The following is a 12,029-nucleotide window of genomic DNA, read 5'->3' on the forward strand; positions in this document are numbered from 1 at the left end:
TATGGTCATGCTGATCGTTAGAGCTGTTCTTATGCTTAATATACAATTGGATATATATACAAATGATAAGAAGAATGGATAATAATACTATTTTATCTTGAGTACAACGGATACTATGGACTCTATATGATTGTTCAATGTTGTGAATGTATAGCACTATCCATATACTGAGCTATTTCTCACATTGTAAATGTCAGTTATACCATGTTTGAAACTGTTAATAAAACAAAGTTAAAAAAAAAAATAAAAAAAAATTGAAGGCATACTGAACCAGCATGCCTACCACAGCATCTCGCATTGGTGTGCTATTCCATCTGGTTTGGTTTAGTTGGACCATCATTTATTTTTCAACAGGACAATGACCCCAAACACACCTCCAGGCTGTGTAAGGGCTATTTGACAATGAAGGAGAGTGATGGGATGCTACGCCAGATGACCTGGCCTCACCAGACCTGAACCCAATCGAGATGGTTTGGGGTGAGCTGGACCGCAGAGTGAAGGCAAAAGAGCCAACAAGTGCTAAGCATCTCTGGGAACTCCTTCAAGACTGTTGGAAAACCATTTCCGGTGACTACCTCTTGAAGCTCATCAAGAGAATGCCAAGAGTGTGCAAAGCAGTAATGAAAGCAAAAGGTGGCTACTTTGAAGAACCTAGAATATAAGACATATTTTCAGTTGTTTCACACTTTTTGTTAAGTATTTCATTCCACATGTTTTAATTCTTAGTTTTGATGCCTTCAATGTGAATGTACAATTTTCAGAGTCCTTGAAAATAAAGAAAACTCTTTGAATGAGGTGTGTCCAAACTTTTGGTCTGTACTGTATATATATATATATATATATATACACACACACATACACAGCTTTATATATTAGATATACACATATGGCTGACGATTCTGTCTGGGGTTCATCATTTTAATGACCCAAAAAATGGTGCGTGCAGCTTTTTTTGGGCTGTCAAAATGACGACCAGCGGTTAATGTTTGATTGGTGAGGACTGTTTGCAGAATTGGAGATTTTACAAGAGTGATGGTGGGATTGTGGAAGGTTGGAGGTCAGTAAGCACAGGAGGATCTCAGCTCCCCCGGTAAAGGCATCACCTGGTCCTCTCTCTGGGGGACGGTGCAGGGAGGGCAGCTCCATGTTCAAAGAGGCAAAGTCCGGCAATAGAACAAAACTTGTTTCCAGCATCACGTCCAAGAAATAAGGTTAAAAACCAATTTTATTCCATAACTTACTTGTGCAAATCTAGCAGGATATGTCTAAGACTAAGAACCTCTGTTATTTGTGAAACGCGTCAGACATTGTTTTACACTTCGTGGACGTCCATCCAACCTAGTGTTGGTTTTAACCTTATGGAATAAAATTGTTTTTTAACCTTTTCTTGGAAACAACTTTTTTCTATTGCCGAAGGTTCGAGGGGTAGAGGCGGAGCTGTGGTGGAGTCTGAAGGGGGCCGCGAGAGGTTGTGAGTTCTCCTTCAATGGAAGTTTTTAAAAAGAGGTTGGACGGACATCTGTCTGGGATGATTTAGTGAATCCTGCTTTGAGCAGGGGGTTGCACTAGATCACCCAGGAGGTCCATTCCAACTCTAATATTCTATGATTCTATGAAAATGTTGTCAGTATCGGGCCCGGAAATTCCAGGTGGCAGCCCTGGCTGGTGGGGCCTGAGGTGGCTGCCCGCAGTGTGTGCGTTTTCACTTTCATGCATCATGCCCCCGGGGCCGTCACCAAGCTGCTGATTAACGCCGCTGGGAGCCGGCACTGTTTGTATAGCTGCAGACTGGCCAACGCAGAGATTCAGACTCGCCCACACTGCACACTATGCGCGGCCTGTGCTGAAGAGGAGGGAGTGGCCAGGCAGCAGCTTCTTCTGCTGGGAGATGCCAGGAGAACAGCCAATCAGGAGAGGGGGTGGAGCTTGTTCAGTACAGCCGCGGGAGAATGAAATGATGAAAAGGAAAACCGTGCAGGAGTAAAGAAGGAGTAGAGACCACAGAAAAGAGAGAAAAGCAAAGAGAGCAGAAAAAACAGTGAGAAGCAGAGAACAGAAGGAATAGAAAGAAAAAGCAGAGGACAGGAGGAGCAGCCAGGAAGACCCACAGAAAGTGCAGCCTGAGCCACTATCATCATCTGTCACAGCACAGGAGCAGGTGAGTATTATAATATACAAACGTCTGCCTGTAACACTACAGAAACTGCCCTGTGCTGTGCCATCACTGTGTGTGTGTGTTGCCCCATGTGCCATCACTGTGTGTGTGTGTTGCCCCATGTGCCATCACTGTGTGTGTTGCCCCTTTGCTGTGCCGTGTGTGTGTGTATTAACCCTATACTGTGCAGAAATTTAGTATAGAACCTAAAGGGAGCTTTACACGCTGCGACATCGCTAACGATATATCGTCGGGGTCACGTCATTAGTGACGCACATCCGGCGCCGTTAGCGACATCGCAGCGTGTGACACCAAGGAGCAACGATCAACGAGCGCAAAAACGTTAAAAATTGTTGTTCGTTGACACGTCGCTCCTTTTCCAAATATCGTTGCTGCTGCAGCTACGATGTTGTTCGTCGTTCCTGCGGCACCACACATTGCTATGTGTGACACTGTAGGAACGACGAACACCTCCTTACCTGCGTCCACCGGCAATAAGGAAAGAAGGAGGTGGGCGGCGTGTCCGGCCGCTCATCTCCACTCCTCCTCTGCTATTGGACGGCTGCTGTGTGACATCGCTGTGACGCCACACAAACCGCTCTGCCCCCTTAGAAAGGAGGCGGTTCGCTGGCCAGAGCGACGTCGCAGGGAAGGTAAGTCCGTGTGACGGGTGTTAGTGATGTTGTGCGCCACGGGCAGCGATTTGCTCGTGACGCACAACCGACGGGGGCGGGTACGCTCGCTAGCGATATCGGTACCGATATCGCAGCGTGTAAGGTGCCCTTAAGGCTATAAAGAGTCATAATCGTTACCATTAAATGGGGGAGACAGATGTGAAAATTTATATTGTGTGCGGTGAGGGGCACGAAGAAGGACATCGCTACTTTAGGCCAAGTTCACATATTGCAGATTTTGTAGGGATTTGCGGTGTGAACCCACTGGTCTTGGTGCAGTGGCCTTTGCTCATTAACAGGACGGCGGTTATATTCAGACTCTATGTGGTGATATTTGGTCATGGTGTGGCGGCATTATTTTGCAATGTAATAATACATTGCAAACCTTTATATGACTTTTGCTATGGGGCCCCATGATTTCTATGTACGCCCCTGAGTACAGACATGTGCACATTGCTCTTGTGAAGTCTGTTGCCACTTTAGTAAGGGCAGTAACTAAGACATGGCACAGACCGATGTGGTGATGTGCAGGTGCCTATCCGAGCTGGCCTATGTGAGCGGGGCACAGACTGTACATGGCTGCTGCTGACAGGAGGCTGTGTACAGAGGATGACAGCAGGTGACACAGCAGTGTCCCGAGTCCTCAGCCCGGAGCGCACGTTACGTGCCAGGTGCCCGAACCGTGTGTCCTCTGTGGGGAGGAGAGGGCGGACTCTATGGCAGCTCTGGGACTGGCCAGGGTCACCCTGGATGGGAGTCACCGCGCACAGGCCGCCCCGCACTTCCTCCGCCCGGCCGGTGTATAATGTGCCGGTGACCAGTGCAGGCACAGCCGTCCTCAGCACCGGCCGCCGGGCTCATCCTCCTCCTCTTCCGCCCCGGCGCCCGCCTCCACCCGGGAGCACCAGCCATGCGCGACTATGATGAGGCCACCTCTTTCCTGGGGGACTGGGGACCCTTCCAGCTGACCATCTTCTTCCTGCTCAGCGCCAGCATCATCCCCAATGGCTTCACCGGGCTCTCCGTGGTCTTCCTGGTCGCTATTCCCGAGCACCGGTGCCTGGTGCCCGACAGTGCCAACCTGAGCCAGGCTTGGCGGAATGTGAGCATCCCCTGGGAGGAGCGGGACGGGCAGCAGGTGGAGAGCAGGTGCTGGAGGTACAGGCTGGACGCCATGAGCAACTACTCAGCCCTGGGGCTCATCCCTGGGGTGGACGTCAATGTCAGCGCCATCCAGAAGGAGAAGTGTGTGGACGGCTGGCACTATGCCCAGGACCTGTACCGCAGCACGGTGGTCACCGAGGTCAGTCACCAGCCCCGGGAATGTGTATGTCTGTGTGTCTGTCACTGTCTGTCTTTATCTGCCTTTCTCTTTCTGTCTCTGCCATTTCTCCCTGTCTCTGTCCTGTCTGTCTCTGTCCTGTCTGTCTCTGTCCTGTCTGTCTGTCTCTGTCCTGTCTGTCTGTCTCTGTCCTGTCTGTCTGTCTCTGTCCTGTCTGTCTGTCTCTGTCCTGTCTGTCTGTCTCTGTCCTGTCTGTCTGTCTCTGTCTCTGTCCTGTCTGTCTGTCTCTGTCCTGTCTGTCTGTCTCTGTCCTGTCTGTCTGTCTCTGTCCTGTCTGTCTGTCTCTGTCCTGTCTGTCTGTCTCTGTCCTGTCTGTCTGTCTCTGTTCTCTCTGTCTCTCTGTTCTCTCTGTCCTCTCGCTCTCTGTCCTCTCGCTCTCTGTCCTCTCTCTCTCTGTCCTCTCTCTCTCTGTCCTCTCTCTCTCTGTCCTCTCTCTCTCTGTCCTCTCTCTCTCTGTCCTCTCTCTCTCTGTCCTCTCTCTCTCTGTCCTCTCTCTCTCTGTCCTCTCTCTCGCTCTCTGTTCTCTCTCTCGCTCTCTGTCCTCTCTCTCTCTCTGTCCTCTCTCTCTCTCTCTCTGTCCTCTCTCTCTCTCTGTCCTCTCTCTCTCTCTCTCTCTGTCCTCTCTCTCTCTGTCCTCTCTCTCTCTGTCCTCTCTCTCGCTCTCTGTTCTCTCTCTCGCTCTCTGTCCTCTCTCTCTCTCTGTCCTCTCTCTCTCTCTCTCTGTCCTCTCTCTCTCTCTGTCCTCTCTCTCTCTCTCTCTCTGTCCTCTCTCTCTCTGTCCTCTCTCTCTCTGTCCTCTCGCTCTCTGTTCTCTCTCTCGCTCTCTGTTCTCTCTCTCGCTCTCTGTCCTCTCTCTCTCTCTGTCCTCTCTCTCTCTCTCTCTGTCCTCTCTCTCTCTCTGTCCTCTCTCTCTCTCTCTCTCTGTCCTCTCTCTCTCTGTCCTCTCTCTCTCTCTCTCTCTGTCCTCTCTCTCTCTCTCTCTGTCCTCTCTCTCTCTCTCTCTGTCCTCTCTCTCTCTCTCTCTGTCCTCTCTCTCTCTCTCTGTCCTCTCTCTCTCTCTCTCTGTCCTCTCGCTCTCTCTGTCCTCTCGCTCTCTCTCTGTCCTCTCGCTCTCTCTCTCTCTGTCCTCTCGCTCTCTCTCTCTGTCCTCTCGCTCTCTCTCTCTGTCCTCTCGCTCTCTCTCTCTGTCCTCTCGCTCTCTCTCTCTGTCCTCTCGCTCTCTCTCTCTGTCCTCTCGCTCTCTCTCTCTGTCCTCTCGCTCTCTCTCTCTGTCCTCTCGCTCTCTCTCTCTGTCCTCTCGCTCTCTCTCTCTCTGTCCTCTCGCTCTCTCTCTCTCTGTCCTCTCGCTCTCTCTCTCTGTCCTCTCGCTCTCTCTCTCTCTGTCCTCTCGCTCTCTCTCTCTCTGTCCTCTCGCTCTCTCTCTCTGTCCTCTCGCTCTCTCTCTCTCTGTCCTCTCGCTCTCTCTCTCTCTGTCCTCTCGCTCTCTCTCTCTCTGTCCTCTCGCTCTCTCTCTCTCTGTCCTCTCGCTCTCTCTCTCTCTGTCCTCTCGCTCTCTCTCTCTGTCCTCTCGCTCTCTCTCTCTGTCCTCTCGCTCTCTCTCTCTCTGTCCTCTCGCTCTCTCTCTCTGTCCTCTCGCTCTCTCTCTCTGTCCTCTCGCTCTCTCTCTCTCTGTCCTCTCGCTCTCTCTCTCTCTGTCCTCTCGCTCTCTCTCTCTCTGTCCTCTCGCTCTCTCTCTCTCTGTCCTCTCGCTCTCTCTCTCTCTGTCCTCTCGCTCTCTCTCTCTGTCCTCTCGCTCTCTCTCTCTCTGTCCTCTCGCTCTCTCTCTCTGTCCTCTCGCTCTCTCTCTCTGTCCTCTCGCTCTCTCTCTCTGTCCTCTCGCTCTCTCTCTCTGTCCTCTTGCTCTCTCTCTCTGTCCTCTCGCTCTCTCTCTCTGTCCTCTCGCTCTTTCTCTCTGTCCTCTCGCTCTCTCTGTCTCTCTCTCTGTCTCTGTCTCTGTCTCTCTGTGTCCTGTCTGTGTCGGTGTGTGTCTCTCTCTCTCTCTGTGTCCTGTCTGTGTCGGTGTGTCTCTCTCTCTCTCTCTCTGTGTCGGTGTCTCTCTCTCTCTGTGTCCTGTCTGTCTCTTTATAGAGGCACACATTAGATAGGGAGTCTGGCGTTATAGGATAGAGCCCTGTGTTTGGAACATTTCTGTTTCCTGGCAGTGGATAGTCTTTGTTTACATTAATTGTGTGAAACCATTTGTATCCAGCTGAGTATTTATTCCTGTTCCGGTGGTGCGTAGTACATCATAATTACCCCTAAACGTATGCCCCATGACATGGTGCCCGGCTAACCAGACATGCCTGGTGACAACGTGAGGGCACTGAACACTTGGAGCTGCTATACTGGCAAACATTAGGGTTGAGATGGGATGGGCACTTTATAACCAGCTACCATGGGCATCAAGAGGTGTGTGCCACCTGTGGTCCTGGTAAGGCTACAGTGTACGGCTGGGATCACAGTATACAGACCACCATGCCCGACTCACCGTGGGTTTCCTAACTCCAACTTACTGCCATAATTGTCTTATGAGGCTGTAAGTTTGGGTCAGGATACCCACAATCAGCCAGGCATTGTGGTCTGTGGAGATAGAGTACATACTATATAGGCCAGGTTCACACTAAGAACAATACTGATGGCACTTCCTAAATTTCTAATGTGTACAGGTGCATATTGGGCATGAAACAGTAACAAAAACAGAGCTAGGACCCCCATAGCTCTGGATTACAAGGCTCTGAAACCTACCGTATGATGGAGCTGCTGCTCATGCACGGCCCCGCTCGGTATATACCTGCCAGAGATTGCAGTCATATACTCCACTATCTACTTCGGTCTCATAGAAAAGGAATAGATAAGAATTGGGCATTTCAGAACCCCATTTTGGGGATCGTAGGGATTCCATCGCTAAAGTTGCTCTTTAATTGTCAGAAATGTGAAGAGGTAATACCTTTTTAAATTTTGGGAATAAACTTTTAAGCTTAATATAGAAGAAAACTCAACTCCTGCCCATATGCATATTATGGATATCATCCACTAGTGCTCCCTAATTGTTTTGCCAAACTTTACATGTACGTTTCCATAGATCTTACAGGAACAGACTCCGCACAATTCTCTGACTGGCCCATGTGACTGGCCTCTAATCTTACCTGTCTGCCTAACCTGAAAATAGTAAACCCCGCACCTGAGCTGCTATATGCAGTATCCACAACAAACCCTGCCCTGGGGATACCACGTCTCACCAGCAATGTGCTGAGGAAATCTCTCCTCTCCAGAGTTTGTTCTTTAGCCATGTGAATGTTAAAAATGGTAACTAAAACAGTGGTCCACATCTTTAAAAAGCGAAAACAAAAAGCAAACAACATAATTTGTGCCGACTCTTTAGTGTACTTGCTTTCACCACTCCCTATTTAACAGGGAACCTGTCACCACTTTTTTGACCTATAAGGCCGGTTTCACACATCCGGCTTTTTGCCGTTTTGCCGGATGCGGCGCTCTCCCGTACAGTTAATACAGTACAATGACAGCGCAACAAGCGCCGGTCACATGCTGTCATGTGACCGGCGCATGTGACCCGGAAGCTACAGCGCTGTCATTGTACTGTATTAACTGTACGGGAGAGCGCCGCATCTGGCAAAACGGCAAAAAGCCGGATGTGTGAAACCGGCCTAAGCTGCGGCCACCACCACCGGGCTCTTATATACAGCATTCTAACATGCTGTATATAAGAGCCCAGCCCGGGGATATAACATAAATAACACTTGATAATACTTACCTAACGGTCGCGCGGTTGGCCATATGGGCGTCTCCGTTGTCCGGTGCCGGTGCCGCCTCTTTTGGCCATGTTTGTTCTCCTTCTCTAGCCACGGTGCATGACGGGTCAGACGTCATCCACACTCGCCGGCATTCAGGTCCTGAGCAGGGCAGATCAAAGTATTGTAGTGCGCCTGCGCAGGACCGGCGAGTGTGTGTGACGTAGACACGTCATGCACACAGGCTTCAGAAAGATGACGAAGATGGCCGAAAGAGGAGGCGGTGGCACTGGACAACAGAGACGCCCATAAGGGCAACAGCGCGACCGTTAGGTAAGTATTATAAAGTGTTTTTTATGTTCTCACAGCAGCCTGGGCTCGTATATACAGCATGTTAGAATGCTATATATAAGAGCCCGGTGGTGGTGGCCGCAACTTATACGCTAAAAAAATGGTGACAGGTTCCCTTTAAAAGGGTTATCCGATCTAAAACAGGTGTGCGGTCACTCTATGCAGACTTGTAAACCCTCATATTGCGCTGCTGCACACTGTGAGGATTCTCCGGTGTCAGAGTCGGGAACAGCGATCATGTGGCTGACTAGACTTTTTCCAGCCTTGCGCAATACACGTGTATTGAGCATGCCTGAAACAGTCTATTCAGATTCTGGCCTGGAGTGTGCATATCACATACTTGTGTTGTAACACCGGAGAATCCTCAGTGAGGATTCAGAAGACTGCATAGAGTGATTGCAGACTTGTTGTTTCAGACCGGACTTTTTGGTGCAGTTTTGTTGTCAGAAAGTTCTCACTTTTGACTTCCCAGCTAAATTTTATAAAAATTCAGATTTGTTGTGGGTACATTGCAGTTTTTGTCTGCAGTTTATTTGTCACAAACTGCAGCATGTTCTATCTTTTTGCGTTTTATCCCTGCATTTCTCATTTGTGATGGGAGGGCTCGCAAATCAATCCCCCGCAGACTCTGGTTCGGCGGGTGATTGCTCCCTGGTATCTGGCCGGATGTCGGTCTCCATATAATATATGTGGACCAGAATGCGGCGCGAAAGGGTAGGATCAAGCACTTCATACTTACCAATTCACCTGGGTGGATGTCACACTACATCCGCGGCCGCTCCTTCCCTTCATTGAATATGCTCTGCTTTTCCTGCCCACTGGCGTCTGTGATTGGTCGCAGTCAGACGCACCCCACCCATGCTGAGTGACAGCCTGACGGACGCTTCCAATCACAGATGCCGGTTGGCAGGTTTATCGTACAGTAAAATGAATAAATAAACTGGCTTAGGGTCCCCCCCATATTATGATGCCAGACAGCTGGGGGTTGGTATTCTCAGGCTGGGGAGACCCATGGTTATTGGGAGCCCCCCCAGCCTAAAATGAACAGCTTGCAGCCACCCAGGATTGCTGCATCCATTAGATGCGACAGTCCAGGAACTTTACTTGGCTCTTCCCAATCGCCCTGGCGCGGTGGCATCGGGATAATAAGGGATTCATTGCAGCTCACAGCTGCCACTAAGCCCTGGATTAGTGATGGGTAGGAGTCTATGAAACCCCCATCACTAATCTGTAAGTGAAAAGAAATAAACACAAACACCTTAAAAATCCTTTATTTGGAATAAAAGACAAAAAACACCCTCTTTCCCCACTTTAACCCCCGAAACACCCCTGCACGTCCAACGTAATCTACACGATTCCACCACAGCTACATCTGAATTCACACCGAGCGGCCATAAAACATGACTGCTCACTGTGAGGTTTTGGTAAAGGGCTGGGATTGTCGCATTTAATGGATGTGACCATTCTGGGCGGCTGCAGGCTACTATTTTTAGGCTGGTGGGTTCCCAATAACCATGAGTCTCCCCAGACTGAGAATGTCACCAGCTGTCAGGCTTTATCATGGCTGGGTATCAAAATTGGGGGGGTGACCGCATTTTTTAAAATGATTTATTAAAATAATTGAAAGAAAAAAAGCTGCATGCGGTTCCTCTTAGACTGGTTTCACACATCCGGCTTTTTGCCGGATCCGGCGCTCTCCCGTACAGTTAATACAGTACAATGACAGCGCAACAAGCGCCGGTCACATGCTGTCATGTGACCGGCGCATGTGACCCGGAAGTTACAGCGCTGTCATTATACTGTATTATCTGTACGGGAGAGCGCCGGATCTGGCAAAACGGCAAAAAGCCGGATGTGTGAAACCGGCCTTCGTTTGATATACACTGAAGATAAGTGCATAGTTGGGGGCTGCAGCCTATAGCCTTAAGGGTGCTTTACACGCTGCAACATTGCTAGCGATTGCTAGCGATGTTGCGATCGATAGCACCCGCTCCCGTTGTTCGTGCGACATTTGGTGATCGCTGCCGTAGCGAACAATATCGCTACGGCAGCTTCACATGCACATACCTGTTCAGCGACGTCGCTGTGACCGCCGAACAATCTCCTTCAAGGGGGAGGTGCGTTCGGCATCACAGCGGCGTCACTAAGCGGCCGGCCAATAGCAGAGGAGGGGCGGAGATGAGCGGGACGTAACATCCCGCCCACCTCCTTCCTTTCCCATTGTTGGTGGACGCAGGTAAGGAGATGTTCGTCATACCTGCGGTGTCACACATAGTGATGTGTGATGCTGCAGGAACGACGAACAACCAGCGGCATGCACCACCAACGATATTATGAAAAGGAGCGACGTATCAACGATTTTTGACGTTTTTACGATTGTTGATCGTCGCTCCTTGGTGTCACATGCTGCGATGTCGCTAACGACGCCGGATGTGCGTCACAAACACCGTGACCCCGACGATATATCGTCAGCGATGTCGCAGCGTGTAAAACACCCTTTAGGCTTTGTTTGCTGGGTTTCATAATATGGGGGGCCCTACACCAATTTTTTTTCATTTATTTCTTTCTACTGTGTGCTATAGACCTGCAGACCGTGTCTGTGATTGGAAGCATGAGACAGGCTGTCACACAGGCTGGGGGCGCTGTCTGACCACAACCAATCACAATGCCGGTGAGCGGGGGAAGTAGTGAATATGCATGAGCCTAATGAGCAGTTACAGCGTGCTGGAGAGGTAAGTATAGTGTGCTCGCCTTATTATTATTATTATTATTATTATTATTATTAATAATAATAATAATAATAATAATAAATGATTATTTTATTTCTTGAGTGCCCGATCCGGGTGCCTTTTGAATCCGCTGGAGTCAGACTTTACAGTCCAGTCCGCCGATCATTATTTTTCACAAAAAAAACACGTCAGAATTGGCAAAATTGCCCGAAAAATGGATCATTGCAAGTGTTTTTTTTTTACAGGCTCTCTAGGACAAGCTGCGGTTTTGATGTCTCAAAGGTGAATTTTAGTATAGCCACCGTGATGAATCGGGCCCTATTGTTGTTTCTGAATGACATATGGAGAGTCAACCGCAGAAGAGAGAATTGGGCAGATTAATGCTGCAACATAGTCCCAACTGGCCTTATTTAGGGCTTGTTCACACGTTGCATTTTTTTCCACTAAAAAACCCAGCTTTTAGCAGTATCAGCAAAGTGATAAGTCTGAATCAGAAATCTCGTGCCGCTTATTTATTTTTTTTTTTTCTTGCAGATTTGAATTTATATCTGCATCAAGTACAAATTTGCTCAGTGTTTTTGTAGCATTTTTCACTCCTTAATTAATCTAATATATAAAGTTTTGTGTGTGTGTGTGTGTGTGTGTGTGTGTATGTATGTATGTCCGCTAAAGGAATCCGCACCGTCACATTTACAATCACAGAATTTTGCACAGACGCATCATGTGACTCAGGAAAGGTCATAGACTATGTTTTGACAAGAAAATTTAACCCCGTGCTTTACAGTTACTATCCAAAAAACCTGCCTCCATTAAAGTAAATGGAGCTGTGAGCTACAGGCTATTAATAGGAGCTGTGATTGGTTGCTATAGGAACAGAGGACAGTCATTGTATAACAAGCTTATGTGTGAGGTAATATGATGTCGGTGGTGAGACAGACACAGACTGAGAGACAGACAGACAAGCACAGACAGAGACAGAAGCACACAGGG

The 12,029-nt window shown here is 49.0% G+C and overlaps 1 protein-coding gene across 1 annotated transcript in view; it reads left to right on the plus strand.

The window, feature by feature from the left end:
• The first annotated feature begins 3,446 nt into the window (after nucleotides 1–3,446).
• LOC142303289 (organic cation/carnitine transporter 2-like) overlaps nucleotides 3,447–12,029 on the plus strand; it is an 82,858-nt gene continuing 74,275 nt past the window's right edge. The window contains exon 1 of the mRNA XM_075344537.1: nucleotides 3,447–4,132. Coding sequence (XP_075200652.1) covers nucleotides 3,740–4,132 — 393 coding nt within the window. The 5' untranslated portion in view covers nucleotides 3,447–3,739. The remainder of the gene's footprint in view (nucleotides 4,133–12,029) is intronic.

The sequence above is a fragment of the Anomaloglossus baeobatrachus genome, chromosome 4 (assembly GCF_048569485.1).
Source record: "Anomaloglossus baeobatrachus isolate aAnoBae1 chromosome 4, aAnoBae1.hap1, whole genome shotgun sequence".
In the NCBI taxonomy this organism is placed as follows: domain Eukaryota; kingdom Metazoa; phylum Chordata; class Amphibia; order Anura; family Aromobatidae; genus Anomaloglossus; species Anomaloglossus baeobatrachus.